Source organism: Epinephelus lanceolatus, chromosome 16 (assembly GCF_041903045.1).
Source record: "Epinephelus lanceolatus isolate andai-2023 chromosome 16, ASM4190304v1, whole genome shotgun sequence".
Classification (NCBI taxonomy): Eukaryota; Metazoa; Chordata; class Actinopteri; order Perciformes; family Serranidae; genus Epinephelus; species Epinephelus lanceolatus.
The window spans coordinates 37535017-37553816 of NC_135749.1; the positions used below are offsets into that span (position 1 = coordinate 37535017).

General features: G+C 39.9%; 1 protein-coding gene across 1 annotated transcript; it reads right to left on the reverse strand.

The window, feature by feature from the left end:
• Positions 1-1456: 1456 nt before the first annotated feature.
• Positions 1457-18540, reverse strand: LOC117263742 (uncharacterized). The gene is made up of 4 exons (XM_078175514.1): positions 18057-18540; positions 7276-8444; positions 3896-4133; positions 1457-3080 (listed from the first exon to the last, which is right to left on the reverse strand). The coding sequence occupies exons 1-4, from the start codon at positions 18289-18291 to the stop codon at positions 2086-2088; spliced, it is 2637 nt and encodes an 878-aa protein (XP_078031640.1). The 5' UTR covers positions 18292-18540; the 3' UTR covers positions 1457-2085.
• Between the last annotated feature and the right edge of the window lie 260 nt (positions 18541-18800).

Sequence of the window (18800 nt, forward strand, 5' to 3'; positions counted from 1 at the left end):
TGGTTGGTTCAGAAATCCCTTGAAGTCCAAAGCTGTGTTTACTGGGGGTTGGTCGCAAATACCAATTGTGTCCAAGTGTGCATTTTTTGTTATTATTGTGGGTCTAATAACTGTCTGTCAAATTATTCTAAGACACTGAAGATAACAAAGGCCCCAGAATAGAAAAAGAAAAGGTTAATCTGGTGGTGAAAATAGCATCTTATTAATGTATGCTCAGTAGAATAAATGGCGATCAGGAGAAAGGAGTATCTCCTTGGGACCGGTTATGGACTCATATCAAAATGGAAAATAAGCCTATATAATTATGAACTTGCTCTGTGATTATGTGACCCCATATATATACCCTGACTACAGTTCCTTTACAATGTTCAACCACTGTCGCGGACTTGGAGGGTCAAGTTTTAGCCAGTTCCTAGTGCCTTTTTGCATGCCACTATAAGGATTTTGAACAGATAAGTGTCCTTCATATGAATAATGTCCTCGAGTATTAATCCTAAGTACACAATCCGTGGGTCCCTTGGGATCTTGTAACTCTCTCAAGGATCAGAATAATCCTATCACAGAATGTTTGAAGTTTTATACATGACCAAAGTATATGTGAGTGATTGGCATTCACGTGCCCACAGAGTCTCCAGCAGTGCTGTTGTTCACCTGATTGCTTGAATTTTGTACACGGTGTGATAAAAAAAATCTAATGATATTCTTCCAGCCAAATTCTCTCCATTTTTTGTGCTGGTGGAGGTTTACTGCGTGCTACAGATGGAGTGCCACTCATCTCCTGACAGATTAGCATTCAGTTCTGCTTTCCATTTCCATTTCACATACAAAGTATTCCTTCCATCACATTTTCAAAAACTCATATACAATTTGGAGACTGTTTTGGAAAGGATAAGTTTGTATCGCTTAATAAAAAAGTTCAGCCAGTGTCACCACATTTTCTGCAGTTTAAGGTTGTACTTCAATAGACCGAATTAATTGGACATCACGTTAACAACAGTCACTCCCGGGTAGACAACCAGCAGTTGATTACAACTGCAGAGATATGTCAAATTGGTAAACAAGTTGATTTCTGTTGTCATTTTCAGCCAAAATCAAAACTGTAACATTTAAAGAAACATAGGTAAACACTACAATCCAACTCATCTGACGGTTCTGCTGTGCTTATTTTATGTACTTTGTTGCTTTGCTCTCATCTCCGATAAACCAAATCTACCAGCACAGAAGCTAAGCAATGTCAGTTGCAGCTGTGGACAGAGTCGCTGCAAATATGTATTTTAGCCACCTAAAACCTATATCAGTGTAAGTGTCCACTATATTTTAATATTTGTTCCACTTTACCTTACACACAAACTAACCATGTTCAATTTCTACTGTAAAGCAAGAACAAGGAGGTAATGACTTCAAACTGTAAAGAAAAAGCTACTGAATAATGATAAAGTTAAATATTTTACATCAGTTTCAGCACTGCTGATAATTTATCTCAAACCACAGAGCTGCCCAGGACATATGAAATCCCTTTAGACAATGTTAAACAAGTTGAATCAGTTCAGACATGTAATACCAAAAAGTACAGTGCCCCAGAAAAATGTCAAAATAACATAGACGCAAATTGACAAAAATTTAAATGTTTGTGTAACTTCATCTTCTTTTAAAAGACTTACTGTGGAGTCTGTATCAGCCTTAAGTCTGTCAGTTTTTAGCTGATTGGTTTTGAACCAGGTCTTGCCCTCAGGAGCTCAATCCTGCTCTAAAAAAATGTCTCAATTGCATCTCTGCAGCTTCATTTATTACTGCTGCTCTCACCAACACACTCATGTTTTTTTAACATTATAGAACTGAGAGAATCTTTTGTCACAAACTGAACAACTAAATGGTTTCTCTGCTGTGTGAACTCTAGTCTGCAGTGTTTCCCTTGTGGTCAAATCTTTTCCAGTTTTACAGTCCATGTCACTGACAGGTACTTCATTGTTTTTTAAGGAGCTTAAACCTGATTGAGGTTCTCTGTCCTTTTCCAGTCATCACTGCCATCAGTCTCAGAAGTCTCCAGTCTCGTCGATGGTGTCTGTTTGCAATTGTGTATCTGGATCAGAATTCCTGGCTGGTTCTGGTCCTCCACAGTCCATCAGCTTCTCTTTCTATCTGTTCAGTTAAGCTGTCGGCTGGAGGCTCTGCCTCTCTGTTCTCATGAGTTTGACGACCAACACATTTATGTCTTGTGACCTGAGATGACCAGGCAAATCTTTTGTTACAAACACTGCAACTGTACAGTTTCTCCCCTGTGTGATGTGTCATGTGCTGGGTCAGATTTATCTTTTGTCTAAAACTTTTATCACAAATGGAGCAGCTGTAAGGTTTCTCTCCTGTATGAGTTCTCATGTGTGCATGTATATTTTCACTCCACGCAAATGACTTCTTACAAACAGAGCAGCTGAAAGGTTTTTCTCCTGAATGAATTCTCATGTGTGTCACCTTTCGTGACTTGACTGAAAATCTTTTACCACAAACTGGGCAGCTGAAAGGTTTATCTCCTGTGTGGTTTTTCATGTGTTGCTTCAGACTTCCCTTTTTAAGAAATCTTCTCCCACACTCAGAGCATCTATATGGTTTCTTACCAGCGCTACTTCTTGAATCATTGACAGGAACTTGATTGTTTTTCAAAGAATGTAAACCTGACTGAGGGTCTCTGGTCTCATCAGCACTGACTTCAGTCTCAGAAGAGTCCAGAGAATCATCTTCACTAACTGGTTGTAAATGTGTATCTGGATCTGAGTTCCTGGCTGGTTCTGCTCCTCCACAGTCCTCTCCATCAGCTGTTTCCATCTGGTCAGTTTGTCTCTTATGAAACTGTGAGGACTGAGGTATCTCCTCACCCTCATCTTCGCTCTTCACAGAGACAGGAGTGAATGTGAACTTGACATCAGCCTCCTCCAGCCCTTGAAGCTGCTCACCCTCCTGACTGCTCCAGAGTTCCTCCTGTTCCTTTTTAATGTGTGGGGGCTCTGGGTCCTCCTGGTCCAGACTGGAGCTCCACTCTTGCTCAGGGGGAACCTCCTCTTTAACCACCAACAGCTGCTGGACATCTGTGGAGAATAATGAGATATATAAATACACACTGAGAAAAAACTGTAATTTTCATAGTCTAGCAGGAGAAACTGTTTCCCATGTACTCACCTGGCATTTTTTTGTTACCTTATTTTTTTATGCTCACGGTGAAGAGACTGATCTTCATTCTCACAAAATAACCCTCGTTGCTATGACTATACCAAATGTAAGAGCTTGCTGTAATGCAGGGGGAAGGATCAAAGAATAATCATCAGCCCAGTATCACAGTGAGAGAATCAGGGACTAACTGTTGGCTACATGTTACTATACAATTGAAGAATGTCCACCCAGAAATTCCTGAGTTTAGGGCAAGACCAGAGAAGGTGACCCAAGGTCCCCACACCTGATTGACACTTCACATGTGGCAGACAAAGTAGGGAATATTATGCTCAATTTGGCCTTGGAAAAATGCAAATGATGAATGACTTCAAACTAAATAAGTTGGAGTCTAACAATAATGGAACATGTTTTAATCCTTTGTAACCCCCTCGCCCATAATTAATCTGAAATCGCTTCACCTGTATCCTTAGACCAAGCCTCTTTAATATGGAGAGAGGAGGTTGTCAAAGTAAAGAGATAGACAAAATGTGAGATCAAAGGCTTGGATTGCTGAACGTTTTAAACTCAGTTTTCTGGAGGTTGAGGAGCGATGACTCCAACCTCCTTAATAATAATAATACATTTTATTTAAAAAGGCGCATTTCAAAACACCCAAGGTCACCATACAGGAGGCCTACTCAGCAGATGAACAGTTTTCAGCCCTGGTTTAAACAGAGAAGTGACAGTATCTCACCTGCTCTGTGTAACTGAAGCTGAGGGCTGAAAACAGCGTCCAGTAGTTTCCGTTGTCGCTCGTTCTCCTCTTTTGATCTAGAAAGTTCCTCCTCGTACTCTGCTATCGTTCTTTCAAACAGCCCAAATATTTCTTCAGCAGCCGCAGTTAGTCGCTGCTTCACCAACGCTCTCAGCATTTGGGCTTTAGACATTTTAGACTTTGTCTCCACATCCAAACACTGTTTGCTCTCCATCAGTCACTCTGACAGGCGCTTTGATGCTAACTTCCGTCCCCATCAGTGTGTTTCTAGCTAGCATGCTAAGCTAACTCCAATAGATTTGTAGGCTACCGGGAGATGAGTCAGAGGAAAAACATTAAGGAAAAAGTTCAGTCAGACACACAGAGGTTCTGATGGATCACTACAGCTGGAGCTCACACACACTTTCTGACAAAGACACATTTCTGCTCGACGTCAAACAGTGTGAAGACACAAATACACAGCTTCCGGGGCAGATCGGCTGCTGAACTTCAAAATAAAACTACAAAAGTGTTAGAAGCTAACATCATCATTATTGTTATTATTACTGTTATTATTATTACCATAATTATTGTGATTATTATTATTATTATTATTATTATTATTATTATTATATTTTCACAGTCTATGACAAATGCGCAGGAAGATAAATTATTAAAAATGAATTTTCCAAAAGAATGGCATTAAATTCCACTTAAACTTTCATTGCTGAACTTGGAAACAAAAGCTTCAAAACATTTCACAACAGTACGAAATGATAGTAATAAAGCAATAATACAGTATGTGAAACTGTTGACAGTAGCAGCCCCTCTTTACAGTATCACTGACAATTCTGCCTCCTGCTTCACAGACTAAATTTAATAAACCAGACAACTGTCAGTACCTCTGTTTCAGTCAAAGGTCATCCATGCTACCTGCACAAAATTAGCTAATCGCTAACTTAGCATTTTCGTCAGGGCGTCAGCTTCCAGGCCAAGGGGCGACAGAAGCTGATTGTGTACTGACATGTCCGTATAGCAGTTTTTTTTTCCCCTCGGCACGTTAAATAGGTGGCAGAGTCCATTGGTGAGAGAAATCATTCAGATTGGCAGTTCTGCTCAGTGAACCAGAAGAGAAACAGGATTGAGGAAAGTAAACACACAACTAAAGTCAAGAAGACATGAGATTTTAAAAGACGTGTTATATTAGATGAGATCATTTTTTTAGCCATTGAACTGTTAAAGAAGAAACAGTCAATTGTGTGATTAGGTCGTGTTGTTAATGTGCTCACTGGCTAAGTGGTGTTTTGAACTCCTCTAGTTTCCCTTTCTGAATGATGAGCACAGATTAGAGCCGCCTGCACGTAGATTCACACAGGCGCTAAATGTACGAGCAACTTTTTGTCAGGCACAGGCCTTTAGATTTCTACATAACTAAACTCCTTTAAATTTCTCATTAGTGAATTGTCTTATTTTCTGTTTTATTTTTGTTTTATTTGTTATGGCCTACATGAAACCTAGCAATGTTGTTTCCTATGAACTTTTGTGATTGAAGTGTTAGGGTCAGGTTTAGTAGATGTGAATTAGCTTGGTGGCTAAGAGTTGCATGTTTGGCAATTTAAATAATTAGCATAATAAACAAATTGATCCCCCCAAAAACAGAAATGGCCATAATTTTGCTTCTGATTAACTTTTAAAGTTGAAATAACAAGTCTAACTCCATGTTTGTGACTTCCAGAAATCCGTTTGTTACCACGGTGCAGTTATGCATCCTTTCCTCATTAGCATAATTAGCATAAGGTATGTAAAAAAATGTTTCGGAAATAGCTATATTTTGGCTTTTAGACAACTAAGAAAGGTGATCTCAGAGTTTAAATTTATGTTTTGATGTCAAGAAATTCATCTTTTGCAATAACTAAATCATGCATTTTCTAATTCGCATAATTAGTCGGTGTGTAATGGCACACAAAGAGACAATGACATGAAAGATGAAACGGCGACATGAGACTGGACGTTTGTCAGAGCTGTTAAACCCATAATAATCAGGTGTTTCTACCATTAGCTGATGTGTGAGATTTGCATCATAAATGTTCACAGGAAACAACATTACTGAGTCCAAGAAATTTCCAGTAATCTATCAATACAAGTCTGAATTATGCACCCCCACACTGACATAAAAGCTACAATAGCAAAACATTAAATACAATGCAATGAGAGACATTAAAGATTCAGTACTCCATAAATGTATAGTCAGTTGTCACCTCTTGCGTAAACAGCAGTTTAATAAACCAGGAAACACTACGAATGATCCAATTTAAAGTTGTTTCGGAGATTCTTCTCATGTCAAACTATAAATACTAGGGATGTCCCGATCAAGTTTTATGCCACTAATCCCCATCAGAGTCATTTAATATTGTTGGGAACATAAATTCAGGGTGTCACACGGAGGCACCAATTTTGTTAGAAACAACAATATTAGGCCTCACCAAGGAAACACCATTAAAGTTGTAAACTGGCTATCGGAAATAATTAATATTATTAATAATAATTAATTACGTTAAATAACGTGACTTAATTAACATTAAATCCCCTCGTGGGGCACCATTCGTGGAAAGGGAAAATGATAGCCAGTTAAAGATATCAGTCTCATAAAATATGCTAAACTATTAATTTGGAGTTTTGATTAATAATTACATTAATGACAATAACCAAAATTAACAGTAACGCCTGAAGAATTTCGGAGTTCTTGACGCAGCACAGGTTGACTATTCATTCACTCTTGTGCAACATTAAACAGACAGCAGGTATGATTCCATAGAATTATATTTATTCACAAAGTAAGCAAAGCAAAACCAAAAGACACAAATTCTAACTAACTATATACAAGCTTGGTGTGTATGTGTGTGTGAGAGAGAGAGAGAGAGAGAAAGAAGAGAAAGACAAAGGCGGGTGTGGTGATCAAAGAGCTGTTTGGCCTACAAAACAAGATGGCCGAATCAAAGCTGGCTTTAGATCGGGGGAGGTGTTTGTCTGACCGTGTGGTCAGGACAAAGACAAAGGAAAAGAAGCGAGAACTTTGAGATGCCTGTTTGGGTGTAGCTCTGTTTAAAGGAACTAAAAGAAAACTATAAACCCTCATAACAAATATCAGACTGTAAGTCTCCCTTCTTCATTTTCAAGTTTAATCTGAGCCAACAGCATGGATGAAATTCTTAATACCCAGCAGAACACTTAACAAACAGCATGTGTGTGACTAGGAAAAGAGACATAACATAACGTCTTGTCATTCTGTAAGTAAAAAGTACAATGAGATCTAGTGAGAGTATTAATTCAAGGTTCCCATAGCCTGTGGTGGGGCCTATTGTGGTATCTTCTCATGGGGCCCAAAATCCCTGGCGTCGCCCCTGTATGTGATGTACCATGTGTTGTGTTAGTTGTATCTTTTGTATAAATCTTCCTCCACACACTGAGCAGCTGAATGGTTTCTCTCCTGTGTGGATTTTCATGTGTATTTTCAAATTCCCATTGTCACTGAAGGCTTTGCCACACACTGTGCAGCTGAACGGTTTCTCGCCTGTGTGGATCCTCATGTGTTTCCGTAAACTTCCACTCTGTGAAAAAGGTTTCCTACAAAATGAGCAGCTGAATGGTTTCTCTCCTGTGTGAATTCTCACGTGCATCTTCATATTTCCTCTTTCACTGAAAGCTTTGCCACACACTGAGCAGCTGTATGGTTTCTCTCCTGTGTGAATTTTCATGTGCATCTTCAGATTTCCACCGTCACTGAAAGCTTTAGCACACACTGGGCAGGTGTATGGTTTCTCTCCTGTGTGGATCCTCATGTGTTTCTGTAAACTTCCACCCTGTGTAAAAGATTTCTTACAAACTGAGCAGCTGTAAGGTCTCTCTCCTGTATGAATTACCATGTGTGTCTTCATATTTGCCCTGCACAAAAATCTTTTACCACACACTGAGCAGCTGAATGGTTTCTCTCCTGCGTGAGATCTCATGTGTTGTTTCAGACTCTCCTTGTGGCCAAATCTTTTGTCACACTCAGAACAACTAAACAGTTTCTCACGAGTAGTACATCTTGAACCACTGACAGAGACTTTATCATTTTTCAGAGAGTTTAAGCCTGATTGAGGGTCTCTGGTCTCCCAATCATCAGTACTGACTTCAGTCTCATTAGAGTCCAGAGAATCATCTTCACTAACTGGTTGCAAATATGTATCTGGATCTGAGTTCCTGGATGGTTCTGCTCCTCCACAGTCATCTCCATCAGCTCCTGTTTCCATCTGGTCAGTTTGTCTCTGATGAAGCTGTGAGGACTGAGGTATCTCGTCACCCTTGTGTTCATTCTTCACCGGAGTAAATGTGAAATTGATATCAGTCTCCTCCAGTCCTTGAAGCTGCTCTCCCTCCTGACTGCTCCAGAGTTCCTCCTGTTCCTCTTTAATGTATGGTGGCTCTGGGTCCTCCTGGTCCAGACTGGAGCTCCACTCCTGCTGCTCAGGAGGAACCTCTTCTTTAACCACCAACAGCTGCTGGACGTCTGTGGAGAATAATGAGATACACAAATACACACTGAGAAAAACTGTGCTAACTCGGGGTCTAACAGATACAAGGACAAGCTAACACATGCTGCACTGAAAAGAGTCCACTGAGAATAGTTTTGTGGATGGGCATGGCAAAATGGCTTGACCACGCCCTTTAAAGAGCAGCCCCACAGCATGTTTCATCGACATGCACAAAAATTGGTATGCACATGTATCGCACACTGATGCACAAAAAAGCCTCTTGGACTCACAGGCGAAACCCAAAAAGAAGTCGGCAGATTTGAATTTCCCAGTCAATTTTCGGCATTTCCATGCTACGCATTTTAACAAATTCCTCCTATAGACATAATCCAATTGACTTCAAAACTGGTGTATACCCTCTAGACAACTTTGTGATCAAAGTTATTAAAAGATTTGGTCAGCATTGAACGGTGTGGTCTTGGCGTGGCATCAAATATTTATGTCTCGCCATGACCACATGAAATTCCTATAACTTTCGCATAAATGTTTCAATCTGCACCACACTTCACAGGTTTGATAATAGTCCCGCCCTGAACACATCTATATGATTTTATTTTGGTCATACACATAGTGCCACCTACTGGCAACAGGAAGTATGTTTTTTCAGACACTTATCTTTTGATGTACCTGAAATTTACATGCTGTGGTCTATGTTTGATTTACAGAAACATGACGTATCATTAGTGCGTTCTCCAGTGCCCTCTAGTGGAAAGAAGAAGTGGTACAAAATGTGAAATAGCTCATTCCACTGCCCACACTACTGTGCACTCACACCAAAAGCGTCATGAGCGTCATAAGCAGCCGGCAGCCATTCATTTTCAATGTACGCTTGCTACGAAGGGCGTCAGGGGCGTCGGCTGCAGCGAGTGGCGCAATGCCAGCGACCAGAGCGTCAAGTAGAAGTTGAGAGAAGCTGAACTTTATGCAAATGAGCAGCGCCGCTGCCGAAGCAGCAGCCAATTGCAGACCGGGATTCGGATACGGAGGTCTGGGCTCTCCCGGAGCTGTACGAGCCGGTGAAAGTCACCGTGGAGTTGCCGGGTTTGCAGGACTCTGTGGACCCAGACGGCCCGACGGCTCCGGGCCCTGTGTTTCCTCAGCAAATACGCCAATGCAATACAAAGGAGGCTTCCGAAAGTGCGATTTATGAGCTCCCGCTTATTTACCACCAATTACATTTCTCAGTGGTCCTACGTGCCAACAGGAGAGTAAAATCATAATTATAAAAGACTCATAAAGGCTATATTGACTGTGTTTATTAGCGTTATTTTAATTGTGCAATGAAAGTCATGGATAATACAAAGTGAAGACATAAATGATATATTTGTTCATCCTTGTAAAGTGAACAGCCGTGTCAGCCTTGATGGACATATCTGCAGCAGCCGGCCCCGCCCCTTTGGCCGCTACGCGCGCCTGCTGGAGCTGCTGCCAGGCAGCGCGATGCCAGCGACCTGAGCGACCGCTGGCGCTCATGACGCTTTTGGTGTGAATGCACAGCTTCGGCTATGCCACCTCAATCCTGCGTGCAGTGTCTGGTTTTCACAGAAATGAAATGAACTGCCACATCAGCCGGCATCCTGACAGCACCCCCGAGTTGCGCAGAGGTGTGAGGGCCCATTCATCGCTGCTTGCAGCTTTAATATCTGATCATTTTTGTTTACATTATGTTCACTAACGAGTAATTTATGGTTAATTTAAAGTTTATTATGCTTAATCAATTCTATTTTGTGCCTTTTTTGTCTCGTTTGTTGTCTTTGTGTTTTTTTTTATCTGATAAGTATTTGATATTTGCCTTCTTATATTTGAACATCACCAATGGTAAAAAACCCCAAAACAAAACAAGACAGTGGACAAACAGTTCATTAATAGGCTCGTTCGAGATGAACTGCACCTCGCCTGGAAAGTAGAGGAGAGCAGGCGACTACAGTGGGGGACAGTGACGAAAAGCTGCGGAGACAAAAAGCCACCGTGAAGACAGTTTCCCAACAGTTTCCAGCAGCCTTCAGTCCGTACAGGAAGTCACAGACACACTAACATCCTGTCTGGAATGATGTCAATTTATTAAAAAAGTGATCAGACCCATATATCAGTTTGTTCTCAGTCTCCAGTTGTTTTAATTATGATCAATTTAGTAAAATTCTTTACAGGTGATCTGTAGTTTATGTTCATGGTTTATCCTCCATTTGACATGAATTCTCCTGTAAATCAGCATCATATCAGTTTGACCTGTCCCCTCAACTACACAGGCTGAATAAACTGTGTTTGACTGTATGGTTCATATTTTCAGAGGAAAAAAAATACAAGACAACAGCTTTCATTAAGGCTCGCTCAGATACAGTCAGGGTTTCACATCTGTACATGTTAGTTTAAGAATCCTCACATCCCACTGACCACCAGTCTCTATGTTGCTAAATACTTCAATAATTTAAACCGTCCAATATTAATATACAGTAGACTCTATATAGTTTATGATGAATGTATTTAGTCTCTGACAACTAAACTTCACCATCAGTCACACAACATGTTTTCTGTTCACAGAATGAACCTTCAAATCAAACAAATACAATCTTAATCTCTAAAATTCAACAAAAATGAATAGTTTATCTAAAACGTCATCTTGTTGAGTCGACATCTAAACCAATCAGCTGTTAGATCAGGTGAGAGCCAGGCGGTGCAGTCGGTGGGGAGCAACTGCAGCGCCTGGCTCTAAAAACTGTGGCCGCCTCGCTCTCGCGGTTTTATCGGCGTCCACTTTTGTAATACGTCAGAGCAAGTCGGGATGAAGTCGGACACAAAACTAACCAGCATGCATTGTGCGCCGATCGCCGGTGATCGAATCTGTGCAGGCCTGGCTCATCTCGAACTAACCTAGTATTTTCTGTCCTATACTATTAGATTAAAGAGTAACTAAACCCTAAAACCATTTTTTTCAGCTGATAATCATTGTTTCTGGTTGTATAGTAGTGTTACTGACTGATCCTGCTCAAAATCTTGACAGTTTAGTGCAAACTGTTGAAAATCTACATTTTATTTTAAAAATGTTCTATGGAGTGCCCTCTACAGCTTGAAACCTGGTTACTACATTTGAATTTACATTACATTACATTGGAGGCGAATGACTCTTTTTCGGGGCGAATGACGTCACTAACCGTCCACGCTAAAGCCTGCCTTCCTCCCTTTACTCCTCCCCTTACTATAAAACCATTCTGTCCGCAGTTATCAAACTGATAGCGAGTAAGTTGGATCAGAGCAGAGAGAGTAGTAGAGGAGAGAGAATAGCTAGTAATTTGTCGAACTGTATTGTTAGCATAGTGGATTTTAGTGTAGGTTTACAGTTAGTAGTGTGTTTATAGTATTTAGGTTAGTTGGTCAAAGAGAGGCGCTGAGGCTCGGGAGTATATGTGCGGGGCGGCGAGGGAGGGAGGGGTGGATGGATGCGGTGGGCTGCTGCGTGGTGAGCCCAGGCTCTCAGAGAGGGAGAAATAGAACCAAGTAGGATAAAATAAGTCAAAGTGTGGAGAAGGGGACCGGCTGAGCTCCGGCCGCCTTCCCTTCTGCCCGTGTGACACAGTAAGGGGGGGTTTTCCAAGCCACCATCGGCACAATGAAAATAAGTCTAAGTGTGGAGGACAGGGACCGGGTAAAAAGGCCGACCTCCGGGGAAGCCCTCTCCCCTCTCCCCTCTCCCCGCAGCGAGGGACCGCTCTCCAAGGTACCAGTGCTGGGCTGGGTGATAATAAGCCAAAGTGTGGAGGAGAGGGACTGGGTAAAGAGGCCTGACCTCCGGGGGAAGCCCTCTCCTCTCCCTCTCTCAGCTCCGCCTATCTTTTCTGAATTTTTTTGAAATCAAGCTGTGGGCGGAGTAATGCCCAGAGAGGGGGGTTTAGTTCCCCTTTAAATGATTAATCAGGTGTGTGCTGGGTGTGCCGCACACCTGATTAATCACTTATAGTATAGGACAGGAAATACTCATACCTACTTCCTTACAGGAAGTAGTGGAGCTGGTGCACAATGTGAGACAAGAAGGAGCCAAGATGGCGCCGCTGTAAGACGCTTTTTCTGTGTGCTGCCTAAGCTTTTTTCGTTCAAGACTTGAATTTGCTTGCTTAAGGACTTTTTCTGTCGGACTCTGCCTGCAACGAGCCAACACTGTTGCTAACCATTGGAGTTGTCTGCTTGCTAGCTCGGCATCACAAAAGCTGTCTTCAAAAAGGCTCCAACCGCTAATGACTGACTCCGGTGATATGTCGACTACGTGGGAGGATATGGAAACGGCAGTGGAAGCAATGGAGGCCGCGGAGAGTCTTAAACGGTGCCAAACAACATAATGTGGAAGACTCTCCGAGTCCTAACGTTAGCCCACAAAGAAAAGCACCGCGTCGCGAGACAGAGACCACCAACTCTGTCCTGCTGGCGGCAATTAACAAGCTCGCTGACTCGCAGAACGGTTTCAAGGAGAAGCTGGACTCCATAGAGAAGTCCATAGAAATTAACTTTAAGAGCATTCAAACTCTCTCTACTTCAGTGCAAGCTGCTGAGAAGAAGGTGGGGGAGCTGGCATCCAAAGTGGACCCCCTGGAGCTCCAGATTAAAACTTTGTCTGCTGAAAATAAGAAGCTAGAGGAAAGAGTGAACGACATGGATGCATACTCCAGACACTGGAACTTGAAGATCTCTGGGATTCCTGAGTCTGAGGGCGAAAATGTGAAAATGACGGTGACTGATCTCTTCTCCTGTGTCTCTCCTGGTCTCGCCGACTCTCTTCAAAAGACGGTGGATATCGCCCACAGACTGGGACCACGGATGAGGAAGGAAGGACAGCATCCACCACGCCGCATCATAGTTCGGTTTTTGTACCAAGCACACCGAGATCAAGTTTGGGCAGACGCTAAAAACTCTGAGGTCCTCAAGCAGAAGAACGTGAAGATATCGGAAGACTTAACTCAGCAAGTAAGGGAGGCGAGAGCGAAGCTGTGGCCGCTGGTGGAGGAAGCGAGGAAGCACAACAAGAGAGCAGGCTTCAGCGGTCCTTTTGCTATTATTGCTGGTAAGAAGATTTCAGCCGAGGACTTGACATGAAGGATTTGCATGAGTAGGTAGAATGAACTACTTGGAAAAAATTGATTGTGAAGTATGTAGGCTATATGATAAGCTGCATATTTTCTTTATCTTATTTGCTCTTCCTTATACAAGATGGTTTGAGGATATTTTTTTTGGTATCGACTTTTTTATTTAAAAATAAAAGAAAAAGAAAAGAGGATAGCTCCTTAACCTGCCTTTGAGAGCAATTGCATTTATATTTCTCTTACTAAAAATGGATCTAGGGATCTATAATTTTCTATTTGTTTGTAACATGATTTAAATATATGGCTTACAGGGGTCAGTTTCTAAACTGTTCTCTTAACTTTAAGCCTTTGGTTTGTGTATTCAAGTTTTGAACATTTTTCAATCTTTTGCATAACTACTACTACTGTTTAAGTAGCATTGTTCACCTGTGTTTCGTGTAGTGTTTTATACGTATGTTTGATATTAATTTTTCATGTTTTTCTCTTAATGTACGGGGAGTACGAGATCTAAGTAAAAGAAAAGCTTTGTTTTTATTTTGTAGTTATCAAAATAAGGATGTTTATTTTTTACAGGAGACTCCTTCTTCTTCAAAAGATGAAGCATTCTGGTGTAATCAGTGGGGAGGCAAAGTTATATTTTCTCACGGTACTAATTTCTCAGGAGGGGTTTTAATTTTATTCAATCCGAAATTTAATGGCGAGATTTTGTATACTGAGGCTTCTGATGCTGGTAGATGGGCTTTGGTAGTAATTAAATCTGGGGATAATATATTTATTTTGGTAAATGTTTATGGATTTAATGCAAGGAACTCTAACATCACACTCCTTAATTTTTTGGCTAACAAGATTCTGCAAGAAAGAAACAAATTTCCTTCAGCATTTGTGGTTGTTGGCGGGGACTTTAATGAGGCTTCAAACTTATGTATAGACAGATACCCTGCAAGAGGAAATCAAGATAACTTTAACCCTGTTATATATGCTTTTTGTGGTAAGCTATCATTATTAGACGCCCTAAGAATTTTACACCTGCATGAAACAAACCTCTTTACCTGGTTTAAAGCAGATTTAACACAAAAATCTCGTTTAGATTTGTGTCTTATTTCTGACAATTTAGCATCCTTGGTCCAAACATGTAACATTACTGCGGCTCTCTTAACTGACCATGCTGGAATAGATATTTCTTTCTCAAATTCAAATTTTACTGGTCGCAGCAAACCTGGATATTGGAAATTGAATTCTTCCTTTTTACAGCAATCAGATTATCGGTTGGGTATTAAGCAAATTATTGCTAAATACCAATAAATGTCTGAATTTACTCCTATGTTAAAGTGGGAGTTACTCAAATTTGAATGTCAAAGTTTTTCAATACGATTTGGAAAACAACAATCCAAAGATAAAAACAAGGCTTATGCTGATAATATAAAAGAGATGAATGATATATTAAACATTCCTGTTCCAAGTAATGAGGACAAAGTCAAATTACACTCTTTACGGGAAACATTAGATCTTTTTTTCCAAACAAAAGCGAAGGGGGCGTTCATAAAGTCTCGGGCCAGATGGTTGGAACATGGAGAAAAAAATCCTTCTTTCTTTTTTAGTTTAGAGAAAAAACGTGGTGAAGCAAGGAAAATCTCTGCTTTATATATTGATAATAGTCTCATTTATCTCTAACTTTTATCAGAAATTATACACTTCCTTGTTTGACCCTCAGGCTTGTCGTGACTTTTTTGACAGAGTATCCCCATTTATTCCTAAAATCTCCAGAGAAAATTGTGAGCTTTGTGAAGGTCCAATTACACTAGAAGAATTACAGTCTGTTATTACAAAGATGCCTTCAAATAAAAGTCCTGGTCCAGATGGATTGCCTTATGAATTCTATGTAACATTTTGGGAAGATATACAACACTTATTATAGGAAGCTTTTGTTGATTGTGCCAAAAATAATGAGTTAACGGTCTCTATGAAGCAAGGCTTAATATCTCTCATTCCTAAACCAAATAAAGATCTTCTTTATCTTGATAATTGGCGACCTATAACTTTGCTTAATTCAGACTACAAATTACTTGCCGCACTGTATGCTAATAGATTAAAAATATGTTTAGAGGAAATTATTTCTGTAACTCAGTTGGGTTTTATGAAAGGTCGGCACATTTCTAATAATATTTGGCTTGTTCTAGACATTTTAGATTACGCAGATTTATTTGATTAAAATTCATTGATTTTGTTTTTGGACTTTTACAAAGCTTCTGATACTGTCAAATACTCTTTCATTTTCGAAGGTTTACAGTATTTTGGGTTTAAAGAAAACTTTAGGAATATCATAAGTACTCTCTATACTAATATTAATAGCAGTGTATCTTGAGCACATGGTACCTCTCCGCGTTTTGATGTAAAATGTGGGATAAGACAAGGTTGTCCGATTTCGCCTTTCTTATTTTTGATAGCTGCTGAACTTCTTAATTTGTTTATTGTCAATTGTGTGAATGTAGAAGGTATTAAGATAGGTGACAACGTTCTCACCATTAGTCAGCTGGCTGATGATACCTGTCTGTTTCTTCAAAATGAACTTCAAGTCCCTATTGTTATGGATGCCTTACAAATGTTTTCAGTTGCTTCTGGCCTCACTATTAATAAGAATAAGTGTGAGATAAGGACTGTACATGATTCTGACATTCTGTTAATTGATGGTATAACGGTAAAAAAAGTGGTGAAATATCTGGGAATTACGATAAGCAAATCTACAGATGAAAGGATCTCTCAAAACTTTCTGCCAAACATTGATAAATCTAAATCTATTTTTAATTGTTGGTTACAAAGAGACCTTACTGTTATGGGTAGTGTTTTACTTTCTAAGGCGGAAGGTTTATCTAGATTAGTGTATCCAGCTTTGTCTTTATATATTGATCGGAAAACATGTGCAGCTATTGATTCACTCTTATTTAAATTCATTTGGAAGCACAAGACTGAATATGTAAAGAGGAAAACACTTATTAGACAATACTCAGAGAGTGGTCTCAATGTCTTAGATTTCCAAACTATTAATAGTATATTTAAAATCAATTGGTTAAAACTTTGTTTAGTACACAATAATGCCCCTTGGTTTTTTATCCCCAACTTTCTGTTTGATAAATGTGGTGGTTTAAAGTTTTTGCTTTCATGTAATTTTATCTCAGGTAAACTGCCTGTTAAGCTTGCCAATTTCCATAAACAAGCCCTGGACACATGGAAAATCGCTTTTAAGCACAATGTCTCTCCACACACATGTATATTATGGAATAATCAACATGCTGTATACAAAAATAAGACCATATTTTTTAAAGACTGGTATGACCAAGGTGTTATGTTTATTTTTGAACTTCTGAATGATACTGGGGACCTAGCTACCTATGAAGAATTCACCCAACAAAGAGGATTAGAAATTTCTCGTTCTTTGCATTCCAGAGTACTTAAAAGTATACCTACTAACTTGCTATCTCTAATTAAAGCGTCTTGTCTGTATGAACCTTGCTCAGGAATGATTCCTGTCCTGTGGCTTGGTGGAAGGGCTTTTGAGGAACGTTCCTGTAATAATGCTCATATTAGGAGTGTTTTTACTTCTCTTCATAGTCAGTATCCCAACTCCTTTCATCGGTGGAGAGTGATGTTTCCTAACATCAGTAGGAATGTCTGGACTGAATTTAACAAATTTCTTGTCCCCAACAAAGTTAAAGAAGTTCATATCAAACTCTTGCATAGATACTATCCTTGCAATGAATTCATTAACAAGTTTAGACCTGATGTGTCACCTTTATGTTCCTTCTGCAAAGAAGAGGTGGAGTCTTTTTCTCATTTATTTCATGGATGTCAACATTCTTCTAATTTTTGGAATCAAATATCTTTATTACTTTGGGAGTCTCAGAAGGTCTTGGTCACCATTACAGAAGGTATGGTCTTGTTTTTGAGTGTCGAGTCTAACAATAAGAAAATTGATAGTGTGATAAAATTGCTGTGTCTGTTGGGTAAATATCATATTCATAAAGCCAGATTTCTTCAGTTTATTGATTCTGTATGTAAAGTACCTAAAAACAAAAAAGCTTTCAAGACATCCAGCCTACTAAAAGATATTGTAGGCCATATTGCCAGATAATATAGTGTCCCTGCTATATGTTTTCTTATTCATTTATTTATTTGTTTTGTTATTTATTTATTTATATATCTACTTACTTACTCTGTTAGTTCTTTTTTATATAATTTGCACATTTTTTGTCTGCTTGTGTTTGTTTTTTTAATTTTTTATCTTTTTATGTGATATATATAGTTTTTTTTTTACTTCTCCGTAACACTGTACTCCCTGTACTTTCACGTTGATACAGCTATTTGTATCGTATTGTACCTTGTCTTAAAGATTTGAATAAAGTTTGAACGCCGTTCATTTACCGTAAAGTTCAGAATAAAGCCGTACTCCTGTTTTAATGGCGGCTGGTCTGAGGTCACTTTATGCATTGTATGGTTTAAACAGAAGAAGTAGTGAGGGTAACAAACCTGCTCTGTGTAACTGAAGCTGAGGGCTGAAAACAGCGTCCAGTAGTTTCCGTTGTCGCTCGTTCTCCTCAATTGATCTAGAAAGTTCCTCCTCGTACTCTGCTATCGTTCTTTCAAACAGCCCAAATATTTCTTCAGCAGCCGCAGTTAGTCGCTGCTTCACCAACGCTCTCAGCATTTGGGCTTTAGGCATTTTAGACTTTGTCTCCACGTCAAAACACCGCTTGCTCTCCATCAGTCACTCTGACAGGCGCTGTGTTGCTAACTTCCGTCCCCGTCAGTCTGTTTCCAGCTAGCATGCTAAGCTGACTTAAATAGCTTTGTAGGCTACCGGGAGATGGAAAAACATTCAGGAAAAAGATTCGGACATACAGCGGCTCTGATTGATCACTGCTGCTAGAGCTCACACACTCTTTCTCTACAACAAAAACAAAGGGGCAAAGACGCCATCTTGAGAGTGAGGACAACCTCTTCCGGCGCGATTGAATTTCTGAACTTCAAAATAAAAGTCCCCATATTTGTTTATCGTAACAGACCTAAGACCTTGTGGAAAGACAGTGACACAAATTCACCCACTATTGTTTCTAAAACCTAATCTTAGTGTTATGTATTTATACGCATTACAATACAGAGGACCATCTCTTTGGAACAGCCTCCTTCCATCATACAATCATCATCATTATCCAAAAAACATCTGAGAAGGACTCTGAACACTTTATTGAGTTATTTGTAATTGGTTTGTTG

What these genes read in the sequence shown, in the direction of transcription:
- LOC117263742 (XM_078175514.1), bottom strand. Translation starts at nt 18,291, where the DNA reads ATGGAGAGCAAGCGGTGTTTTGACGTGGAGACAAAGTCTAAAATGCCT. An exon ending in GCTTCAGTTACACAGAGCAG is followed by an intron (nt 8,445 to 18,056) that starts GTTTGTTACCCT and finishes TATTCTCCACAG; the next exon opens with ACGTCCAGCAGCTGTTGGTG. An exon ending in GCTTCAGTTACACAGAGCAG is followed by an intron (nt 3,081 to 3,895) that starts GTGAGATACTGT and finishes TATTCTCCACAG; the next exon opens with ATGTCCAGCAGCTGTTGGTG.